This window comes from Poromitra crassiceps (genome assembly GCF_964638095.1).
Source record: "Poromitra crassiceps genome assembly, chromosome: 7".
Classification (NCBI taxonomy): domain Eukaryota; kingdom Metazoa; phylum Chordata; class Actinopteri; order Beryciformes; family Melamphaidae; genus Poromitra; species Poromitra crassiceps.
Genome location: NC_139628.1, coordinates 10895296 through 10919615, shown reverse-complemented (window position 1 = coordinate 10919615; position 24320 = coordinate 10895296). Strand labels below are relative to the sequence as shown.

The 24320-nt window shown below is 41.0% G+C and overlaps 1 protein-coding gene across 1 annotated transcript; it reads left to right on the top strand.

The window, feature by feature from the left end:
* Positions 1 to 4160: 4160 nt before the first annotated feature.
* LOC310779404 (uncharacterized protein) lies at positions 4161 to 22397 on the top strand (the record flags this gene model as incomplete). The annotated part of the gene is made up of 8 exons (XM_083639940.1): positions 4161 to 4216; positions 9685 to 9769; positions 11442 to 11619; positions 11708 to 11895; positions 12015 to 12156; positions 12275 to 12378; positions 14426 to 14596; positions 22389 to 22397. 8 exons carry the CDS (start codon positions 4161 to 4163, stop codon positions 22395 to 22397), a joined length of 933 nt encoding a protein of 310 aa, XP_083496066.1.
* Positions 22398 to 24320: the final 1923 nt, after the last annotated feature.

Below are 24320 nucleotides of genomic sequence, written 5' to 3'. Positions count from 1 at the left end.
CCCAATGTATTTTTGATGCTTTGAACACACTAGTTTAATGTGCATATAAACTTACATCAGTTCTGCTCAAGCACTCATACTGTAGCTCTGTGCTTTTAGCAACTTTCTCACTAATCCTACAGTTGTTTGCACCAGTGGTTCTTTTTCTTTTTCACATCAAGGACACCTAAACCGACACACCCTGGAAACCCCTCAAGGACCCCTGGGAGTCCCCGGACACCACTCTGAGAACCACTCGTTTATGTGCTTTCCAGATCTACTAGGTAGCCTATTTAGCTTACCGGTTAGCAAATGCTTCTCCCTCACAGTTCAATTACCAACTTGCTTTTAATGTTTAGGTTAACGTGACACATATTTGAGGAATGGGCTAAATCTCATCCTACTGTTGTCCATGGCAGACACACTGGGAAACGTGAGTTTGTTTATTTGCAGCATCCCATGTAGGTTTAAATGGGGAAATCCACAACGCGCTCCCTCATGATATACGGTGAAAATAAAACGGGGCATATTTGGAAGTCACTAGTGCTCTAGTTATAATATTTAGTTGCACTGCCTTCCAAATTTTTCGCAAAATGCGACTAAATGGTTGCAAGTGGAGCCCTGTAAATGAATAAAACTACCTTTCATGGCATCGAGTAGGTCATCACGTCTGCCTTCTCTCAGCATCTTGTTCTCTTGTTTCAGCCCCTTTATCTGCAGCTATGCCTGGCTCCAGTTCCTGGGTGGTAGGTCCTCATCCGCTGACATGTCATAGTCAGTAGACTACACCAAAACACTATCATCAAAAAAATAAAATTAATTAATAAAAATCTACTGTGCCAAACACAGGATGAAACAGTCTGCATCTACTGTGGCAGCAAAACGTTATTAGTTAATTACTTAATATGTAATTACTTGCAACTCAAAATAACTCACCTAAACTATAAAACGTGTACACATTCAGCTAATTTACTGCTTCATATGCTTGCTTTGCCATGAACTCCTTTTTCAGGTCTTCAATCATCGAATCTGCTTCCTCCTTCGGATTACATGCCTTTTTGCCCTTTTTCTGTCAAAATGACAAAAGCTTTTCAATGGCAGGGATGTGCAATTACAGTGATTCTAATAACTATTTAGTAGTCATTAGAATCAACTGTCCGACAGTTTCAATAGTCAGGCTGGCATGAAATACGCTGCCCCCAGTTAAAGCACCTCGGACAGACTGACAGCACCCCTATGTGTGGTAATGGCATTGGACTTGTATGTCTCTGTATGTACTTGTTGCTGACCTTTATTGAGCGCAACCAATCAGAGGAGGAAAGGAAGATAACCTGTGCTCACGCTGTTGCTGTTCGCCTCTTGTCTGCAGATTTGGCCTGCAGCGCGAGGCAAAGCTCCGCAAACCGGGAGCGCACTCCGCGCTCGGGCCGAGGTGTTCATACTCAGAGCTCGGAGAGAGGGAGAGACTATTGTGCACAATTGGCAGCGCCTGTCGGTCGCACTACACGCAGGTAATTAATTACTGGTGATGGCCCGCTGATAGATGTGGGCGGGGTGCAGCGAGCTTGAGAAACGAGAGAGAGCGAGAGATAAAGAAAGAAAGAAAAGCTTTCAACTTGGCATATACGCTTGCAAATGGTGGCTGAAAAGTAGGCTATGATCATGCAAGGAAAATACGTGCTGTGTGTCTGATATCACGACCCCGCACCCCCCCCCCCCCCCTTTTGATCGGGTAAAGTGCAGCATGTGTGCGAGCGCTGTTACACCACTTTTGACGCGGCCTGTACACGGGGAAGTACAGCACATACACTGCTTTGCTAAGAATAGGATTGTAAAGCAGGCATCAGTAAAACAGCAGGGCTGAAGGTCTAACGAAAATTGTAGATGCTGGTCCATTCCATGAGACCACAAAGGGACAGGCAATAATCACTTGTTTCTTTCAGCCAACAATCTAAACATGCACGTAAAGGTGGGCTTTTAGACAGAGGAGGGAATGGAGACAGTAGAAATGTGTCAGCAGTTTAAGCTAACAACGGCTACATAGGAGTGCTAGCTGGAATGTTCTCGATCCGTAGTCAGTTATCCATTGCGCCACTAGCCCTGCAGTAACAGCTGGTATTGGGAGCACACTCAGACCTCCAATCAGCCACCTGGTTTTCTGGAGCGATTCATCAGTGCTTGTAGGAATGTTTGTCTAATCGTTGGATCCGATTGCCTTCCAAGCAGTTGACCAGGGTTCGATTCCCAGCCAATGCACTCTGTTGTCAAATTTTGTCAACACAGACTAATAAAGCCAATGCTCCACTAGACTAGCTGACACCCAATAGAGAGCCCCAGAAACGAGTCCGGAAATCATCGATGCTAACACTCCTGGTTCTTCACTGTTTTCGCCTATGGGATTTTTGAATGGGTTTTTGGCGCGATGCTTCTAATAAGGTATCTGGGCAATGCAAGCTTAATCAAACACGAACCAGTGTTCAGTAGGATAATCTTCACACACGAGGAACACTTTCACAAGTTTTTAAGCTTTTATGTGCCGTTAAAATGGCGGCTAGCTAGCAAACGGCTAAATGAGACTACACTGTTGAGTCGACGGGGATTATACGTCAATAACGTCATCACTTCAAAGCACGAACACGGAAATTATCTTTCCCTCACCTGGTTCAGCCCGGGGTAATCAGTGCACAGCAGCGCACACATCACCAACAGTCCAGGTTGAGTGGTGACGTGACGGGGAAGCCTATGCGACACTGTGTGTAGTTCTGGATTAGCTTAGCACAAGCTTTTTACTTCTAGGGCTTGCATTTACGCTTCAAAACTCATGAAAGTGGTCCTCATGTGTGAAGATTATCTGGCTGAACACTGGTTCACGTTTGATTAAGCTTGCGTTGCCCAGAGACCTTATTTGAAGCATCGCGGCAAAAACCCATTCAAAAATCCCATAGGCAGAAACAGTGAAGAACCAGGAAGTCCGGGACTTCCGCGTTCTGACTACAAAAATACGTCATCCCTGGGGCTCTCTATGACTGGTGTTTGTACGTTAAAGAAAGGAACACAGGAGAATGCAGAAAGAAAAAGCCAATGCATTGCATGGCTTGAGTTAGACCCAAGGACTGGTCATTCCTGGAAAACAAGACGGCAAGTAAAGTAAAGGAAGCTCCATCATCACCTACTTGTCCAACGCTCTGACTGAGGGGCAGATCAGATGCTGTTTCAGCAAAACATGGACTGTGACTTCTTTATTTCTACTGGCATTTGCAGAGGAGTTTCATTGAGGGAATCGTAGAACTTTGCATCATGAGCTGTGTCCACGTGCTCCTTCTGTTTAAGAAATATTGGATCACGACGAGGATGGGACTCAAACCCACGCGTGCAGAGCACAATGGATTAGCAGTCCATTGCCTTAGCCACTCGGCCAAAAATTGGGCAAAAGGGACTGCGGCGGAGGGGAAAGAGAAAAAGAAAAAGAGAAAGAGAAAGAGGGGGGGGGGGGGGTGGAAGAGGGAAAAAGAAAAGGAGAAAAAAGGAGGAAAACATACAATATATAATTTTATTTCTACTTGATTATCTTCTCAACAGTGTTTTCAAACACTTCTGCACTTATTGCAAGGGATGCCATCACTTTTATTTTCACTTCACGGATGGGATTCGAACCTGCGCTGTGGCAAGATCCCAATGTACTAGGACACTCCTAGCCTACTATAGGTGGCAGCATCCACCAAAACATTGCATGAACTGTGTAATAATATCCTGAATGATGAAATGAAATGCATTTGACTAGTTTATTAAATCTGTAAATCCCCCCCACTCATAGTCTTTCTCTCTGTACAAAATATATGGTTTAAAAGATTTAGAAGAGAGAGGAGGACAGAGAGACAGAGAGACAGTGCAGTATCTTATTCAATGGTTTGTATTGAACCAAAATGGTTGCAAATTGTGGCCAATCACCTTTCTGCCGCCTGCTGTCCAGGAGTAGAGCCACTCGGCTTCCTCGTTGCTCTCCAAGATCCTCCTGATGGACATCCTGACTTCTTAGCGCTTTGGATGTACCTAAACGGTGAAAGAGAATATCCATACACTCTTGATCTGCTCTGTAGGTTTGTTCAATTATCAAAATAATTTCTATTTTGTACCTTGAAGCCTTCTTGTCCATGTCACTGAGAGCCGTGTACAACTGGACTATGTCCGCCTGCTCCTTCTGTGACAACGCGGTGATAGTCCGGTTCAAGCCAACCAGGTAGGCCGCCAGGGCATCAACCGCCTCCCAGCCCACCACGCCTCTGGAGTCACATTGGCTATTCTGAAAAGTGATAAGTAGGAAAAAGAATAAAACAAGGAAATAAATATACACTTTTGTTTCTAATTATGTGAGCGATGTCGATTTATATTATTCATATATCTTATTAAAGGCACTATGTGTAGGATTCTGCACTATTAAATATCACCAAACCAATACCTTGTATATGTTGAGGAGTTACAGTGATTAATTTCTGTGTTTACAACTAAGCCACGCCCCCTCCCTGTGTTGTGATGGCCCTCTCTCTTCTTCCCCCTACAACCCGAACCTGTTTACATAGAAACCCCTCCCCCGAGAGGCCGACCTAGTGAGCCCCTCCCAGCCCACAGCCCAAAACAGAAATTTTGTAGACAAAGATGGCGGATCCCTGATGCGGGCATTCCAGACATTCCATCCTCTGATCCACCTTATGTTTGGGGTTTCATACTTTAGCCAAATCGCCGCCGAAAAGAAATATCTCAGACCAGAGTCAACCTTGCCGGTCTGGCTTTCACTAGATGGAGAGCCCTACGAGCAGCTATATCTGGCCTGCAAAGTGACTCGGAGCTGGCGTGTTCTCCTGTACTTACATATGGTAACTAACGTTATAGCTTTTGCATGTACCATTTCAGTAACGTTACGCATGATAGCGAAATGTACAAGTTGTTATCGATATTGTGAATTTGTTCTGGGAATGTTGTAATCACTTGGCTAATGTGGTGAGATATTTAGTTTTAACCTTTAAATAAGTCCATTTACTAGAGAGTAAATTGTAACAGTTTATTTACAAAACAAAAGTCCAACAAAACGGATCCGGTTCACTGCCTGCTCTCCCAACCTCCTGTAGCTGGCAAATGACCCCCTCTTCCTGTTAGTCACGTCCTTTTATAGACTTCTTCTGAAGTCCCACAACAAAGAGTAGCTTTATGCACTTAACGCCCCCCTATGGCTAGGAGGGGTATAACAACATCTAAATTCTCTCTACAGTTTCCCTCCTCTTTTTACTTATTAATAGTAAAACTATTTTATTTAGAAGTTGTTATATTGCATTTCAACTTACTCTTAGTTGTATTCATCATCCCATGCTGCACTCTAAGAACAAATTAGTTATTATTATACCCAACTATGTGGTTATGCAATTTTTGACCCTTTATGAGTTATTATACATGGAATTTGTCATATTTGTGCAACCCATGCGCTGAATCAAAATATTGGACAGCCCTCATGACGATTTTGACGTCACAGACAAGACCTCCCCTCCCTCATCTACCCACTGTGTTGATTATTTCAGTGTGGTTTACCCACTACCTAGCGTTGCCAGTTTGGGCGTGAGTTTTGGCTGTTTTTGAACAGTGTATGAGGCTCTGTGGGCTGGAAACCAAACGCTGCATCTGGCAACACTGCCCAGGGCACACAGAGAGAGAACTTGCTGCTCACCCAGAGTCCAGACTGGCTGACTTGGCTGCGTGTCTTCGTGATCCTCGAGGAAGCAGGATAATATCAAATAAAAGGTTTGTGTACACTTTTAGACCTACATTGCTAATTCCCATACGGGCGAACTATCATTGTCTGTGTAACGTTAGCTAATATTACCTAATATCATGTAGCCTGTTTTTCCCCCCCTTTTTATCAAGGCTAGTTAGCGTTAGCTGGTTTGGTTAACGTAGCTAGCCATCTATTTACATTTCAGCTAAAGGCTCGTGCGGGCTTAACGTTAGATTTAAAGACAAATTAAAGTTTCTTATAGCATATGCAACTAACGTTAGACGTATTGGCTGTTTTGCGAGGGAACGGCTGAGATAACTAGTGTAAGCGTTATTTATTTTCCCTCGTTTTGTTTGGTTAAGGTAGCTAGCTATTTACATTTCAGCTAAAGGCTCGTGCGGGCTTAACGTTAGATTTAAAGACAAATTAAAGTATCTTATATCATATGCAACTAACGTTAGACGTGTTGGCTGTTTTGCGAGGGAACGGCTAAGATAACTAGTGTTAGCGTTATTTATTTTCCCTCGTTTTGTTTGGTTAACGTAGCTAGCTATTTACATTTCAGCTAAAGGCTCGTGCGGGCTTAACGTTAGTTTTAAAGACAAATTAAAGTCTCTTATATCATATGCAACTAACGTTAGACGTGTTGGCTGTTTTGCGAGGGAACGGCTAAGATAACTAGCGTACCAGTAGTAGCCTAACATGCCATTGTTTCTCTGTTAGCTAACGCTAGTTAGGCTGGCTATGTCAATGCCTACTGTCTGCTTATGGCTAGCCAATATTTGTTTGGCATAGCTGTAAGCTAACGTTAGTTAGCCTGGGTGGCAGGGCATACACTTTGTAATTTATAATATGGGAAAACGGTTTGCGGGCCGGTGTTTATTATGTTGGTGCACACAGTACATGGCGGACTGTTTAGCTGTTGCTGGAAAACGTTAGCTCAGCCAGTCAAGCTTGTTGTGACCAAACATCACCGCATTCAAAGTACTTTATCCATATAAAACCCATGCTTTACCCAAAATAAAGCGTCCAGGTTTTGTTTTGGTCGGTGGCTCCAAAAAACAAGATATTTGTCTGTTATAGGTATCAGCTTAAAAATCCCTCGTATCAGCATCATAACAGGCATTCAAATAGCTATTTTATTGGTGTACTGTAGCTCCCTTTGTTTGTTTCAGGTTGGGCCAATGGACGTTTTTGTCAGGGGCACATTGGCGGAGTGGCAACTCAAACACCTGATAGATAGTTTTAAAGGTAAGGTTTCTATTTTATTTTTTATAAATATTCTTATGGAAAATTGTTATTTCTTTAGCCCAAGCTCGGCCTCGCCTGCCCTATTGGCACACCTGTGTGTGTGTTGCTCTCACTAAATGTTATTGCATCAGTGATGTCACAATGCCTCCATGTGTATGTGTTTGTGTGCCTCATTATATCACTGATTACATCATCAGTAAGGCTGCAACTAACGATTATTTTGATAATCTGTCTATTATTTCTTCGGTTAATCGATTTAATCGGATCAAAATAAATGCGCTGATTTTATAAAAAAAACAAATGTCCCAAATTGACTATTAGTGCACAAAAGTGCTGCTTTAATGGACAAGAGCTGTCTAAACAATTAGCCCATGAAAAATAATTTTATCAATAATTAGTTGTTGCAGCCCTAATCATCAGTGTGTGTGCCCCCCTATGACATCACTGATCAGTCTTGTCACAATGCCTCCTTGTGTGTGTGTGTGTGACATCACTAATCAGTCTTGTCACAATGCCTCCTTGTGTGTGTGTGTGCGCCCTTATGTACGGCAACCATTTTAGGGCATCCTCGTCCATCAGAGTATAGGCTATCGTTCCTCAGTCTAAGCGTTGTCAGTTGTCAACGCTTAGACTGAGGAACGATAGCCTATTCATAGCTTTCAAGGGGCGTTACGTGCTGCCGGGAACGCCCACCTGGCGGTCAAAAAAAAACTTGTTCATTCCACTGCCAGCCAAGTCGACTAGTTTCTCACGCTGTGTTTGTTCAGCCGTTTGTACACACGTCTTTGCGGCCAACATTTCATCAAAGGTAAGCTCAAGTAACGTTAACGGGGTATTTTAATCATTATTGTAACGTTACTTGAGCTTACCTTTGAGGAAATGTTGGCCGCAAAGACGTGTGTACAAACGGCTGAACAAACAGCATGAGAAACTAGTCGACGCGGCTGGCAGCGAATGAACAAGTTTGTTTTTTGACCGCCAGGTGGGCGTTCCCAGCAGCACGTAACGCCCCTTGAAAGCTATGAATACTCTGACGGGCGAGGATGCCCTAAAATGGTTGCCGTACTTATGACATCATCACTGATGACATCACATCAGTGTTTCCCATTCATAATACATTTATGGCGCACCGCCACAACAGATGTTGACGTAGTTCCCCCTCCAAACTCCACATTGGTCGGTCTCTCTCTCTCTCAAACTACCCGAGTGATGATTGAGCGCTATAAGGGCCAATCAGAGGCAGAGTAGGACGGGTCAGATGTCGTTTTCAAGACACGTGATCGATTAAATGCATCGTGATTCATTGTGTGGGAGGCTCATAAAGTCCGCTGTCCGGCAGCCAGGAAATACACATCACAGCTTCTCGTCGCATCTGCTTCAAAAACACCTCGCTGCATTGGCAGCGGTCGTCAGACTGACAAAACAGCAGTCTGTGAAGCACTGGGGAGCAGGGCTGCGTGTGTGACCAGGTTAAAGACAGCTAATATCAGCCAGGCACTGTTCACTCATTACACATCAAACAATCTGGGAACCCAGTCTATTTTTCTGGCTTCCCAGATTGCACATCAAATGGCATAAAAACAAATCTGTCTTCTGCTTGACTGCCTCCAACTCTGTGCATTGCGCTGAAAGTATGCCATATCACACTCACTGTAAAGAGTGCAGCCCACTGCACTTCACGTTCTCTGTTTCATAAGTGAACGGAGTGGAGCCAAAGTCACTCCCTCTCCAGGCATACGAACCAAGGGATTTCATCTGCCATTCATTTTCCCATCGACAGTTCGTAAAATGCTTGTAAGGATTGTTTTACTTGGTCAAACCAAGTGATTCAGCTATATTTAGAATCAGAGACCATATAACATTTCACTCTGGTCAAAAATAAAAATGCTAAATTTTATTTATTTTTTATTTTTGGTCCAAATGAACCATAAACTCTGTTCTACCTATCATGCATTCCATGTATGGCTTTACACAAAATATGGAGAAACATACATTTGCCACATTCAATTTAATGATCCAAATTATGTGTCTATTCTGTATACAACAACCCAATCTAAGGGAACATCACTGTTGTACATATTATGTATAATAGATAAATAATCCAAATTAGGAGGAAAAATTTGTTAAAAATGGTTGTTGCCTCAGTCTCTCTCTCTCGAGCCTCAGACCGATGAAATCATCATTGATGCAGTGTTTCCGCTACCATTCTACAGAAAAAAAAGTAGTTTTTTTGTTTGTTTTTTAGGATCTCAATAAACCTTTATGGCATATTATTACAATACAACAATACTGGTGTTGACAATAATAGAAGATGCCAAATCATTTAAAACAATAAGCATATTGCTTTTAGGAGCATCGTGCCAGCGTGGGCCGCTGTTCGAGCGCAGCCATCTTCTCTACCTAACGTTAGCCGGCTGGCTTCCGCTAGCAACAACAATAACAATATGACTTCCGGTCAGATTTCCCCCGAAAAGCCATACCACACAAGACTAACGCACACAGAAGCCATTAAAAACTTTTATTTTGAAATCTGATATTGGAACTGAGCTATCTAGTGTATTAATGATCTTTTCTTCACTTAATACCTACGCACGTTATGCAAATCGCCGTATTTACGTAGTCGATGACTTCGACTAACCGCCGAGTCAGGGACAGCCCTAGATGTATGTCATTGTGTTTTTCTATGTTTACAGTCCTACCTCTGAGACCAAAAAGGCCATGGCTTCAGCTTTGATTCAAGGATTTCCCTGCTTGAAAGACTCATCAGGCAGTGGCAGCGTGAGTAGTTTTTGATAAACCTCATAATGATGTTAAATAGAAAAACATTTGTTTTTTGAAGAACACGTGAATGTGCTTGATAAATGCAATTATTAGTGACCTTTATAGTCATTTTAAAGTGCTGGGGCTTATCAGATATTTTGTGTAAAGTAGAAAATGGAAAAGACAAAAAGAGGCTTGTTGTTCCATGGTGTCGAGGAGCTTAACCTATTGATACCCAAGCGCGCGCTCTGGAACGGCATTCTAAACCTAATGCATGTTTGAAACCACCCCCTCTATCCCTGAGGTTTGTGAACAATTTGACGGAACGGTCGGCGTTCCCTAAAACCTTTGTTTCAGCGTTCGTACAAAGTCTTGAAAGTTTGGAAAATGCTTGATTTTAACAGTCATGTTTTCAAGGTTAGGAATATGCTTGAATTTGAATATCCTCCTTGAAAAGTGCTTGATTTTCAACATAACCTGGTGTTTCATCTACACATTATAATCACTCATGTAAAACAAAAATCTTTGAATACCTGAAATGAGATTCTGACATGGGCCTTTTCATTAGAAATGATTATATTTGCCAGAGCTCTCAAATGCTTTTTATTTCATGTTTCTAGCTACTATAGAGGCTGAGAAATGTAGGTTTTAGTGAACGTTGACAATTACTGCAGCCCCAGTAATGTTTAGCGATCCCCGTTTTGCAGTCATCTTGAACTGTCACTCAGAGCCTTTGCTAGCATGCCAACAGTCACATCATCTGGGTCTGAATAGTCTTTTCCATTGATGTCTTCGTCCTCAAGTAACTCATACTCCATTCAGCTCGTCAGCTATTTTACTGTCTGAAACGTGGCAGAACTGCCAACATTCACTAAAACCTTGAGGCTTAGCAGATTGAAACACGAGATAAATAAATCTGAATTGAAGTCATTATTTTCATCCTCAGTCTAAATAGCTGTCGTGCTCGGGACGAATGGCACTTGCTTCACTAGCCTCGTCAGCCATGTCTGAAGTTCAACTTTGAAAACTACACTGTCCAGGCTAAAAGAAAATCCTATGAAACCCACAATATATTTTGCCTTCCCCACGTATATTTCAGTGAATCACGATGCATTTCATTGGTCACTTCTTAAAATCAACGATTCTACTACAGGTCGCATCCGGTGTGGGTGTAAGATCTGCTCGCCTACCAGATCAGATCGCGCACGCATTGTGATTGGCTGTACGTCGGGCACGTGGGATTAACGTGTGTAAATTGTCATAAAGAATTTATTTTACTGGACAAATGTGAAACTGTCAGTTACAGACACACAAGTCCCAGCCCCAGAGTAGCAAACCTTCTCGACAACCGCATCCCAGCTGGGGAGTGAGAGCCGACCGCCAGCCGGGAAATGAGCCGCGGCGTCCATGAGTGTCCGAGTTGACTTTTTGTCATTCTTTCATATTTGTGCAGATATTAACATTTCTGGTGGACTGAAAATTGTGAGTGCCTCCTTTGACTTCCATGCTGTTTGATGCTGTTGTCATGCACCAAGCAGTGGGAGCTGTAATTGGTCTACTTTTCTGGGGACAGACAGATAGACGTACAGACAAACCCTGTTCTAGATGGCTTAGCCACACCCTGTGGCCACGCTGTCGAAATCAGAATGTGCCTCATCTCTATTCACCAAAGATTTTCATTTCTTGCCAGGAAATATGGTACACCCAAGGCCGGAACCACCGTCCAGCCACTGGATTCCTTGAAGAGAGGCTTCGGAACACTAGAAAGAGGCTGAGATCCGTGAGCAGGTCACAGAGCACGCCGCAGAGCACGCCACAGAGACCACCGCAGCGCCAAGGAGACGCTCGTGAAAGGGCATACATACCAGGTAATGGTTGAACTGAAAAATAAGTTGGTGAAGCAAAATATCAATATAATGTAGTTATTGCCAATATTCTTATGTGTACTTTTTATAGAATCTACCATATCCGAAGAGCGAGCCGAACAGCTAAAAGAATGGCTGAGACTCAATTCTCAGCCCCGCACCCAGGTGGAGACGTACATGCAGGATACAGTCGTGTACAGGGCCAAGTGGATAAGGGGAAACAACTCTAATATACACGAGATCCTCGAACAGTTCCCACATCTAACCACTCCGGGCATGGTATGTTTATTGGAATATAATTTTACATATAATGAGCATGCATTATTTATAACATCTTTTGTTAGTATGGCAACTGCCATATGGAATTTGTGTTTTAAAACTTGTTTTCCATTCTTTAGATTGCACAGGACTTTCTGGCTTTGCATGGAGAGGCTGCACCAAAACTTTTTGAAACATGGCTGCCTGTATATGCACAGAAGATCCTGCACCTGGCGAGACGGGAAGGGAAACTCACATTTCCTTTAGACGGATTAACACTGGGTAATTGTTGTTGTCCAGCAGAGTTTGCAAATGTCAATATTAGCATAGGTTTTATTATATTTGGCTACTAAATGACCAAATCACAGATATGCCAACATATACAATTGTTTTCCTACAGATGCCAAGGGGGAACTTGCCCTGAGACAGCTACCCACAATGCTTCCACCAACTGTTTACAGAGTTGGCCGAAAAGTGTACCGGCACACCATTGAGGACTCCCAAGTTGGCCTTCATTGACCATAAGCCTGTAAGTCCTTCTGCATATTTAAAGGGAAATGTTATTCATTTTAAGAATGTGCATGTCATTCCCGGGCTCCAGAATAATTCAGTAAATAGATGTATTTCTGAACATGAACTAGTAATCACAAAATTTGATCCATAATATTAACCATAATAAAAACGGGCATTGTGAAATTCACACCTGGTGAGATGAATAGTCCAAAAGTCAATCAGGTGATATTTAATAATTTTCTTTGCATTTACATGTTTGTTTTATCTCAGATCTTAGTCATCTTGCCTTTTTAAATGGATAGTTCTGATTTTTTGATGTTGGGTTGTATGAGGTACTTGCATACAGTCAGTGTACTAATGCAGCCTGTGCGGTCCCAGTTGGAAGACAGGCCACGTCAGGCAAGTAAGAGCTGTCTGCTGAGTGTGAACAGGGTCATGAGCAAAGAGGTCAAACAAAACAAAACAAACAAAATGCTTCCATACTGCTCAGTTAGCGTAATCCAAGTCTCCAAAGCCCTGAGATGCCAAGTTGACTTGAAAAGACATCATTTACACGCAGTTTTAGCTGAAATTGGCATTGTAGAGGGCTATAGTAGCTGCTCTCCTTATCACTTGAGCACCTGGGTTACAGAGCTCAAAACAAGGTGTAAAATGATGTATTTTCAAGTCAACTTGGCATCTCAGGGCTTGCAGAGACTTGGAGGTGAGCAGTATGGAAGCATTTTTTTGTTTTGTTATTATCATTATTATTATTAATAATAAAAAAAAAGGTTTTTGCCATGACCCTGTTCACTCAGCAGATAGCTCTCCATTTCTACAAACTTGTACCTCATACAACAACATGTTAAGAAATCCAAACTATTCCTTTAAGTAGGACCAATGACACCCGATGTAAAAAATAATTGATCTATTGACATTTTCCAAATTGTGGGGAGATGGCGATGCTTCCTCACAAATATGAGTTGGCTGTTCAAATTGTGCGATCATGTCGAGCCAGACACTTCCAGATGTGGTGAGGCAGATCTGGTCACATTGCATTACATTGTATTACACCTTGCTCCTTCGAGCTATAATGTAAAAGCTGTGCATGAATTGACAGTCACAAAACAGTGTAATCAGATTCAGAACAGGGGCTGTATGTTTTTTAAACATGTGACTGCTCTTTTATACTGGTGTTCCAAATATGTTGGCCATTTAAGTCTGTTTATAGTGCTGAATGGCACAGTATTGTTGTTTTTGTCAGCAGCATGCACATTTTAGCCTTATGAAATAGGGAAAGCAAAATGTTGCCTGATTTTAACAGACAATTCTTTAACAGGATTTTACTTGGCTGCTTCCTTTTTAGCTGTGACCAGCAGCTCTAGAAGTCAGTCAGTTGCTCGGTCCACAAAAAGTTCACCACCCTTTAGCGGGTACAGTTTTCACCCTAGAGGCTGGAATTTGGCATGGAGGTCAAGTGTGTGTGAAGGGCACATGGGGGGTGGGCAATTTTCGAAAAGCAGGATAGGATGGCAGGGGCACAGGGCTGAAATGTGTCATGGAGGTAAAGTGTGTGAAGGTGTGTTGTGTTCATGCCAATTGGCTAAAAGGGGGGTGGGGGATGGGGGTTTCAAAATGCAGGGTGGCCTGCACCTGCCATCCTGCATCTATCTATCATCATCAGTATATAAATGGGAGCTGGGGCTCTTCTGTCTGTCCCACTAATGACATCATCAGTGATGTCATAAACCACCAATGACATCAGTCCCACTGATGACATCATTAGTGATGTCAAACCACTGATGTCATCAGTGATGTCATAAATTGTGACATCAGTGATGTCGGAGGCATTGTGCCACACACACTGATAGAGATGCCTAGTTTTGGAAAATTGCATATGTGGTCACAGCTATTGCGAATGTGTGCTTGTTTATTCAGTATCGATATTGTTATTACACCCCAACTTGGTATTCTATCCTGCTTACTCTTTGCTTTGCAACATAATCTTTTACTTTGTTTGATTTGTCTTTCTGTCTTGCTTTCTTTCTTTATTTCTTAGGCTGGAACAAACATGGTGGAGTACCTCCATCAGGCTAAGTCGTCGAGACCGTACCCCTACGTCCTGTCACTGGGAAATGACAACCACCGCTCCTCTCAGGCGTTCGTCATTCTCGAGGGACAGGCTTTGGAGCAAAGCACACTGCTTCAGGCGGTTGATGTGTGCTTCAAGGTATTTTATATCTTTGACATCGAGTACCCAAAGCAGTGTGCGCACACATGGGAATTCCTCCAGACAGTGGTCTATGAAATGGGAGGAAGGGAGTCTACACAGGTCAAATTTCTCCGTTCCTCAATACTTGCTTGCAAGTAGAGGCTAGTAGTCCTTTTTCTTCTGCTGCCCATCGGCTCAGAGTAGTTCTATGTATCTCTGGTTAAAGCAAACTGTTCTTGACTTTTACATGGGCATTGTTCGTGTTTTAGTATTTTTCATGATGCAAAATGTAGTTCATATTTACACCATATGCTCAAACAGGGAGTCTACTGCAAGTTAGGTGTTGAGGCAAAGGGCTAAAATGGTGGATTCTTCCAGCATAATTTGGAAAAATATTTACAGGCTGATTGACTTTTTTTTTGGCACATATGAAGCATGAATAAATTCTCATATTGATCTCTAAACCTTTAATTGCACTTTTTTACAATTTACACAGTGGCACTTTAAACTCTGCACAAATATGTTCTATTTAGTTTGTGTTCATCAGAGACCAGGGGAGTCTCTCCTTGTCATGTAGCTACTAGCTAGCTGTTACTGTCGCAACTGTTTTGTAGAGATCTGGATGTTGTTGAGAGTTGAAACGGATAGGATTCATTATTAGAAAGGGGGAAAACGTTTTATTGTTCAGTGTGTGCTCCCAATGACAGAGTAAGGTGTCTTCATTATTGATGTCAAAGCCAGTGGTTGTTGGCTTGTTTGTGTGGTTTTTGTGTGGCAGCCATCTTTTATATATCAGGCTTGACATTAACTTTTTTAGGCATTGGTCTTGTCATTAAAAATGTAAATTAACTTATCAAATGGACAATTCACTCAGTTCTACTGATACATTTGTCATCATCTTTCACAAAGCAGAATAAAAATGGATAATATGGGTCCCCACATAATATACTTGGGTGGCCGTAAATATACCTGGGCGGCCCACCAAAGTAAAGTTTGTTTGAGACTTAACTTGTCCGATGGGGCAAGTAATGTCAAGCCCTGAATAATGAATGTGGCTGAGGGACTGTTTGTATTTTAAAAGAACCCTTTCTTGTTTTATTTTATTTTTTATTTTCTGTCGCCTGCTTGCCAGTGGCTATGGGCAAAGTATTAAGTGTTAATGAAACTGTTAATGTTAATGTGAAATGAGTTATGTTTCTAAAATAAATATTTTTCTCAGATTCCAACATTGTTTAAAAGTGTTTATTGCATAATGTATTTTTATTTTACCCAGCATTGCAGTTAAGATAAACCAGCATTTGGATAGAATATTCAACCAATTTATGTTGTAAATTTAATCCAGCATTGTAGTATATTTAATCCAGCATTTGGGTAGAACATTTAACCAATGTCTGTGGTAGAATTAATCTGACATTGTAGTTAATTTGATCCAGCATTTGGGTAGAACATTTAACCAATGTCTGTGGTAGAATTAATCTGACATTGTAGTTAATTTGATCCAGCATTTGGGTAGAGTATTTAACCAATTAATGTGGTAAAATTAACCCTGCATTGTAGTTCATTTGATCCAGCAGTTGGGTAAAATATTTAAGCGATTCATCCGGTAGAATTAACCCAGCATTGTAATTAATTTGATCCAGCATTGTGTAGAGTTTTTAACCCATTTTGCTGGGTTAAATGAGCAACCCATTTTGAAGGGTCACATTAACTAGCGCTGGGTTGGTCCAATATTGATCCTTCAGTTGGGTAAAAAAATACCCAGATTGGGTTGTTTTTAACCCATCATTTTTAAGAGTGTGATATATACATTCTTGTTAAAAGAAGTACACTTTACTTTGCCATATTCCGAATCCAACTGTGTACTCCTCTTTAGAATGCAGTGGCTTATAAATATTTCAAATACATGCAGATTATAAACTCTGTCTATGTACAGTCTAGAGAAGTCCTCTGCGACCCCCTCTCTTTGCTTTTGGGACATCACTTAATGAAGCCTGTATTTGAAATGTGCCTTACTGCTATATCATTCCATGTAATGATGTACTCCTTACTAATCCAAGTTATTTACATAATATACTTCTGATAGATTGGCCTAATCTACCAGTTTAAAGTTGTTGGATCTCATTACAACTATAGCATGCTATCATTGCTAAGCTTAGACACTATACATGACTTATAACATATGAAACATTGCACTACAATCATACACTTCACTTTTCAACATTATATACAAAGTACATACAATACAACATAATTTCATTAGCAGTTCAAATATTTGACGTGATTGATGTCATCTTGTCGTCTCCATTGGCTCCATCCATACAAGTTTGCTCTATCATTTATTTATAACAGATATTAAAATTCAGACACTAGTATAATGATGTCATCATGGCTTTTCCATTGGCTCCTCCTCAGCATCTGCACTCTCCCTTAGACGCTTCATTCATACTCGCAATCATCCATCCCAACCCTCACATCCTGTTTATTCCCATTCATTCATATTCCGAATATGTTGACATCATTGGAGTCTTGAATCCATGTTCCAAGTCGTTGTCATCCCCTCTGCTCCGGTCTTCCGATCTTCCCTCTTCGTTCACCGTCTCCTCTCTGTGAATGACATATAATCTGAGTGTGGTATTCTATTCTATAGCAATATGTTTTAATATTTTTCACTCTATATAACCCCTTACATGTGAAAATCATCAATGCCACATACTTCCAGATAGACAATTATTTATTTTAGCTATTAACACAAAGGATATATTCAGGGGATTTCAAGAACTCTGGTTATATTCAAATTAATTTGGGATGAACTCTAAATTGTATTGACTATTTAATTTGGATAATTTAACTTGTATGATGAATCAGTGTACCATCAGAACCTCCCACACTGACCCTTTATCTTTCCCCCCTAAGGATCTTTGGTTGAAAAGGCTAAATGTACTTTTAGTAGTAAATAGCGATACACCTGCTTATTTTCCATTCTCCTCCATAGGTCTTCTTCCTCCATTTCTTCAATAGCACTCTATAGATGTCAGTCCGCCATCTTAGTCCGCATTTCTGCAATGCAAACAAACCAAATATCAATGTTCAATTACAATCTGATGGACTTCTATGATCTATCCTTAAGTTCCACATCATTGGTCTTTTAAATTAAATCCCATTGTGAAAATGCCTTGCTCCAACATCATATGGGCTATAAAATCACCCTGTACACTGATACGCCATTTTAGATAACACATTTTCTCATTCAAATAAAACACTAACATTCAAACTTCATTTACAAATAAATGAATATGTATGCAACAAAAACATTATACAAATGTGTCACTTTGTAATCAACTTATTAAATAAGTAAAAATAAAATAAATAAATAAATAAAAAAGCCTGATTCATTGGGACTTTGGTATGGGAGATTTGGCAATATCTCAATTTAATTTACGTATTACAATTGAATTTGGATTCATGCATTAACCAAATACTATGCTAATAGTTTATTACTTTTCACAGTACATCCATATCAATTTCTACATTTCAGATATATTCCATCTCGCTATTTTAACCAAATGTTCACATATTGCCAAATTCCCCATCCATTTAGTCAATCAGCCACTGAAACCTGATCCATCGCTCCTTGATCTCCGTCTCTTCCATATCAATCTGTTTCAAATACAAAGGTTTCCCACAACACAACTATTTTCATGCACAATTCAAAAGGCACAGTAATTTCATGATTAGTATGTTAATTAGTTAGTGATTAGTTTGTCATCACCACATGCCCCAAACCACACTTGAATTTAAATGTTTGCCTCACCCCCAACAAACATTTCCATAATTATTGTACATATTTACATGCGCTCATTTCAGTCAAGTCAATAAGTCCCGTCAACAGTCCAGTCAGAATACCTCCCTCTGATCATCACTTCCCTGTGGTGTCGCCATCTCTCCAAGTCTCTCCAATCTGCAACAATATTTTCTTGCAACACATCACAATGAAATAAATCATATCTTCTATAAAAAATCATATCTTCTATAATCCCCCCTTCTGAAACTTCTACAGATCTATATCTAGAGTTTCACTCTCTTCATTCTGCAAATAGAAATTCTGTACACAGATATTATTTAATAAGAATCCATTTCATATCTTTGTAAGTTTATTATTTCATTTATAATTTCGCTGTTAACATATCTATATTTCATACTTAGGCTGTAGCTTTCATTTCATGTTCAAATGTAATATGATAAGTACTTTTCCACTTACCATGTTAAGCACTGCATTTACCCATCTCACTTCCGCTTCCAATCACTGCATTCATCTCGTGCCCATTATGACATTTTTCCGACTTATGTTTCTTTTATCTTAACACGTTGAGTGCCAATGACGAGATATCTCGGCTTACAGAATCCAACCGTTGAGTGCCAAAGACGAGATATCTCGGCTTACATAAAAAAAAAAAAAAATTGACGGTGGGACATCCATCAACCCCTTTTACGTCTCCTATACCAGAATTGGAGGTATTGAATGTGTATAATCTATTTTACCGACCCACTAAGTGGCGACAGTGCACTCCTGACTAGAGGAAGGCAAGCAAAAAGCAGTGTGACGAAGCCATTCTCATGAAAATGGATTGGCGAAAACGCTTTCGTTTTCGCGCTGATTGCTGGCAGTGCGGGATTGCAAATTTGCATAATAGATTACGGATGGAACACACTTTGAAACACGCAGCATAAATATGACCAGAATCGCAAAAGCTTCATCAAAGCTCTCAACCAAAACTCCAAGAAGCGAGCGAGTCCAACCAGACTTCCTCAAAGAGCGGCCGCGCAGACAGGCACAGCCGCACAGCAGCAGCAAAGCAGTGAGACTGGTGACAAGCTTGTGACACGGCCGCTGGCTGCAGCCAAGAAGAACGCCCACAGAGGGAGGAGTTGGAAGCAGAGGGGAGTTTCCTGCTGTTATGGAGGAAATTACTGTTCAAAACTATTGTTTAGGTCTTACTGATGCCAAAAATGAATGGTTAAAGTGACTGTTCTATCGAATTTCACAAAAAGCCGTTTATCTCGGAATAATTTTTCTGACGCTGAAACCATGCTGTATTCAACTGCTAATGCTTACATAACTACTAACTCTACAAACTAACTCTTTTAGACAGAGAAAGCACACATTCTATTAGTTGTTTTGAGATATTGTGTGTTCACAAAATCTTAGCAGAAAAGAATCCTCGGCTCTTGTAAAATGAGCCAGAATCCTCAAAAAAAAAACTGGCAGAACCTACCTACAGCATTGAAAAAAGGGCTGGCAGTCAATGTGTTAACTTCTTCTGAGCATTTATAATAGAAACGTTATAATAGACTACTTTTAACCTACGATACTTTCAATCTATGGTATAGAATGATTGCAGTTGTGGCTGTTCCTGTTAGACGCAGTTAAACTATTTATGACTTTGAGAAGGTAACTTCTCTGTATCAACAACTCCTTGATTATTCTTTTGTTTTGTCAAGCCCCCTGGCTCAGCAGCCCTCCAGCTGTTGTCTCCCAGTCAACTAGTGTCTGTTTGCACCTTATCACTATATAATCACACTTCTATTAAGTGCAAATTCCACTGCATCATGACTGTCTGCAAAACACATGGCTTGTAAATGTCTTACTTTTGAGACTACTTATCAGAATATAACAGTAATAATGATAGATTTGGAAAGTAGTAAATGTCTGCAACTCAATTAACTTTCTAATGTTTTCTAAATGTTTGTTCAGAAAAAGATTTCTCTTATTTTCCTCAGGCAGTGAATGAGCCATTCAGACCATTTGCATATAAACATGCCTTAGGCAACAAAGTCCCCTCTGCTCCTTTTAACTCTAGCTAAATGAATGAATGAAAGCTTTTCCATTCTCAAAGTAAAATGACAATTTTTCCTAAAGCAAAGTAAATCTGAAATTTAGAGTTTGTATTTTCCCAGAAATTCATTTGAACATCTCTCTCGGTACCATTTGAATCAGGAAGCTTTCTCCCGTTTCTACTCCACTCCTCCTCTGTAATAGATTTAAGCAAACAATTATAGTTAGTCATTGCACTCACAAATAATGGAACATCTTTCTGTTAAGATTAATCTCACAGTTACTCTATAAGGTACATTTTTCTAAATAAGAGTGACTTTTACTCAGGATGCTGATTTGCCAGATCACATTAAATGATACGACATCATTGAATTATCTTCCCCTTAATCAATTTATATATTATTGATGACACTTTACACCCTTTAAAAGCAACTTAGTTTCTCCATCTGCAACCAGAACATGATACACCAACCCGTTCTCACTCTGAGCGCGTCGCATATTGACGCTTTGTCCTGTCCCTTGTGCGCCGCTTGTTACTAACATGGTACCCTTGAGCGACACATGAAACGACTTGGGCTTTCCGACTAAACTCAATGCAAACCCATGGAAGTCATCTTTGACGCTTATGGCAACTGCTCCCCTATTAGCCTAACTGCTCCACCATTAGTCAACTGCTCGCCCATTAGGGTCTGGAGGAGCTAACCTCTCCCAGACCCTAACCCTAAACCTAACCTCTCCCACCCCATGCCTAAACCTAACCTCTCCCAGACCCTAACCCTAACCCTAACCTCTCCCACCCTAGCCTAAACCTAACCTCCCCCAGACCCTAAACCTAACCTCTCCCACCTCCCACGCCTAAACCTAACCTCCCCCCAGACGCTAATGGTGAGCAGTTGACTAATGGGCGAGCAGTTAGGCTGATGGGGGAGCAGTTGCCATAAGCGTCAAAGTTGACTTCTATGGGTTTGCATTGAGTTTAGTCGGAAAGCCCAAGTCGTTTCATGGGTCGCTCAAGGGTACCATGTTAGTAACAAGTGGCGCATAAGGGACGGGACAAAGCGTCAATATGCTACGTGGTCTATGTTTCCTTGCACATCAGCTAGTGTTAATGATAAAACCCGACCTATATTTTCCAATTCCTTATATGACGAAATATTATATTAGACTGAATATCAATTAACCAATACACTTTAGTTGGATTTTACCCCATGTGAAGTTCACGTCCTCCAGCTGCTTTGAACTTAGTTTGTTCCTCAGTTAACCTGAAAGAAATGTTATCTTCGCTCTGTTTACAATGACAGACAGACAGCTCTCCTCGGTCTTCAAATTAGCATTTCAATCACTTTTGCTGCAATAAAAGCCTTTGATCAACATGACTTCCAATTCTTTTCAACTCCTTTTCTGTGAGAGGAAAATATTAGTACCAAATTCTTTTCCCTGCTACATCATTCTTAAATGACACTCATTGATATAACAGATTAACATGGACTGGGCCTTGCTGTTGTTCTTCTCCTGTAACCAAATGTTTGCAATAGAAAAAGATCAAATTCGATACAACTCCTTTTCTGTAATAACGCCTTTTCTTCCTTTCTGCAAGTAAAGCAATGTTAGGGTTTCATCTCTAAGATATTTGCATGACATAACCTGTTCTCATGCTACAGTCCCCTGTAAGAAAATTAGCATTTAGATTATTTGCAAGTTTTCCTCCCATTGTCCTATGAATGAAATTTATCAGTTATTCATACTGTGGTTTTTTAATTCCAGCACCTCCATCTCATCTCGGCCTGTTTCTGAAATGTTAAAACCAACATTAATACGCTTTCATAATGTACATTTTTCCTGCAACGACTGCATTCTCTCTTCCTCCTCCAGCCCATGTGAAGTTCTCTGAAACACACACAAAATATGTTAAACCCTAGCACAGATTTCCCACTCTTTCATTTATTCCTTAATTTTCTGTGCTCTCATTTTCTCCAGTTCAGCTGAGCTCCTTCTGAAATAAAAGAACATAGTATTTTATTTACTTGTGACTTAATCACGGTAGACAATTCATTTTCTCTTCTTCTCACCTTTCAGCAAAATTAAATATGGATTATCATAAAGCAGTGTAACACATTAATATACTAACAAAGGAATTCTAACCCAAAGTGACTTCATCGGACATGAAATTCACTGTGTTGTTTAAATTTATAGTATCCACCTTGTCTCTAATTCTATGGCAACATAAATTGGAAGAATCTGAAATTCAACTCAAAATATGGATATTGATATTACCATAATTAGACAATTCTGTGTTATTTATTCCCAAACAAATTTTCATTTTGCTCTCCTCACTCCACGCTGAAATCTTACCATTTTAAAGTCTCATTCAATGTTATTGTTCTCTACCCCCTCACCCCTACTTCAACTCTTCTTATCACCGTTTAGGAAGAAGGGGTGAGATGCATTGTCACTATGTTAAATAACTCTATGGGCCCTATCGTTGCATCGGCGCAGTTTCTAGGCCGAGCGGCAGGCGCAGATCAAAGCAGTGGGCATGGACAGGCGCACTTGATATCGTCGTGCTGGCGCTAGATGCAGCCCAAAGCATTACAACCACGCCTTTTAGGCATAAAATTATGCACTGTCATGCTCATTGGATAAGTGCAATAAACGAATGGCACGCTTGCCTTTTTAGCTCCAATTCCACTGGTCCCGCAAAACCAGACGAAACCCAAGCCTCTGATCCCCCCCCCCCCCCACCTCCCTTCATCCCGTCTGTCTCCATATATCGGCTATTATTCCATATTATGATGCTTCTCAAACCAATCTAACTGCAGTTTAAATACTGCAAGCATTTAAATACGCTACACTATAGCAATATCAAAGTGAAAATAATGTTCTATGCATCAGCTAGAAAAATATAGCCTATTAGATTGGTGAAAGTTTGTCCAGAAAGATATCATTTTCTCTCGCCTGCTGCAGGAAGGATGATGCACATAAATATAGCCTACATTATGTCAAGTCATTGCATAAATGTGTTTTTATTGTAAAACTAAATGTGAAATAGGGCCAAGTTATTGGAGGGACATCACAGTATAGCAGATGCCATTAGAAGCGCGTTCCGAAGCACGTTCCGCTGTTACTTCTCTAAATCACGTTAACTCGACAAGGGGTATATATAGGCCCAGGAGGACATATATGTTTCACATAGGGTGGTGTTTTCATTTCGATGTTTTATTTGGTCCAATATTGAAATGTTGACAATGGCAGGCTGTGTTACCATTACACATTAATTTAGAACTACCTTTTATATCTATTTTGGCTCATTTGGTTGCTATTTAGTAGCGAAATGGAGAAACACAATGCATGCTGGGAACTCAGAGAGAGAGAGAGAGAAGGGTGACAGAGAAGAGGCAGTGAAGGCACAGAATAGGCCTGCTTTTCAAAAGCGCAAAGCGCTAAATGTACGCCAGGTCCCAAGATATCACTAGGCTGGTATTTAGCGCCGACACGCCCACTTTGGGACTGCGCCACGCCCATTCGGCCTAAAGCGCATTTGGCAGCCTAAAGCCTATTGCTATCTTGCCGAAACAGGCGCAAGGCACGTTTTTTTGCGGTTAAGGCCCGTAATAGCGCCGATGGCCTGTGGGAGAATAGAGCCCTAAGTCCTCCCAGCCTGCACATTGTAAGGACACTCTCTTATCCAGTGATCTTCACCTTTACAACAAAAGCATCCTGTCCGGTTCTTTTGTCTTTGATCAGGCTGCCCTGCTGTCACACCCCACCCCCCTCTTCTGCCATAATTGGAGCGGGGGTGGTTTTCCTTCCTGTGAAGTCCTTCTCTCCTTCCTTTGGGTCGAAATGGCTGCTGCTCTGCCTTTTGTTCGATTCCTGTTTGCTTTGTACTCACAAATGCCTCAGTTATAC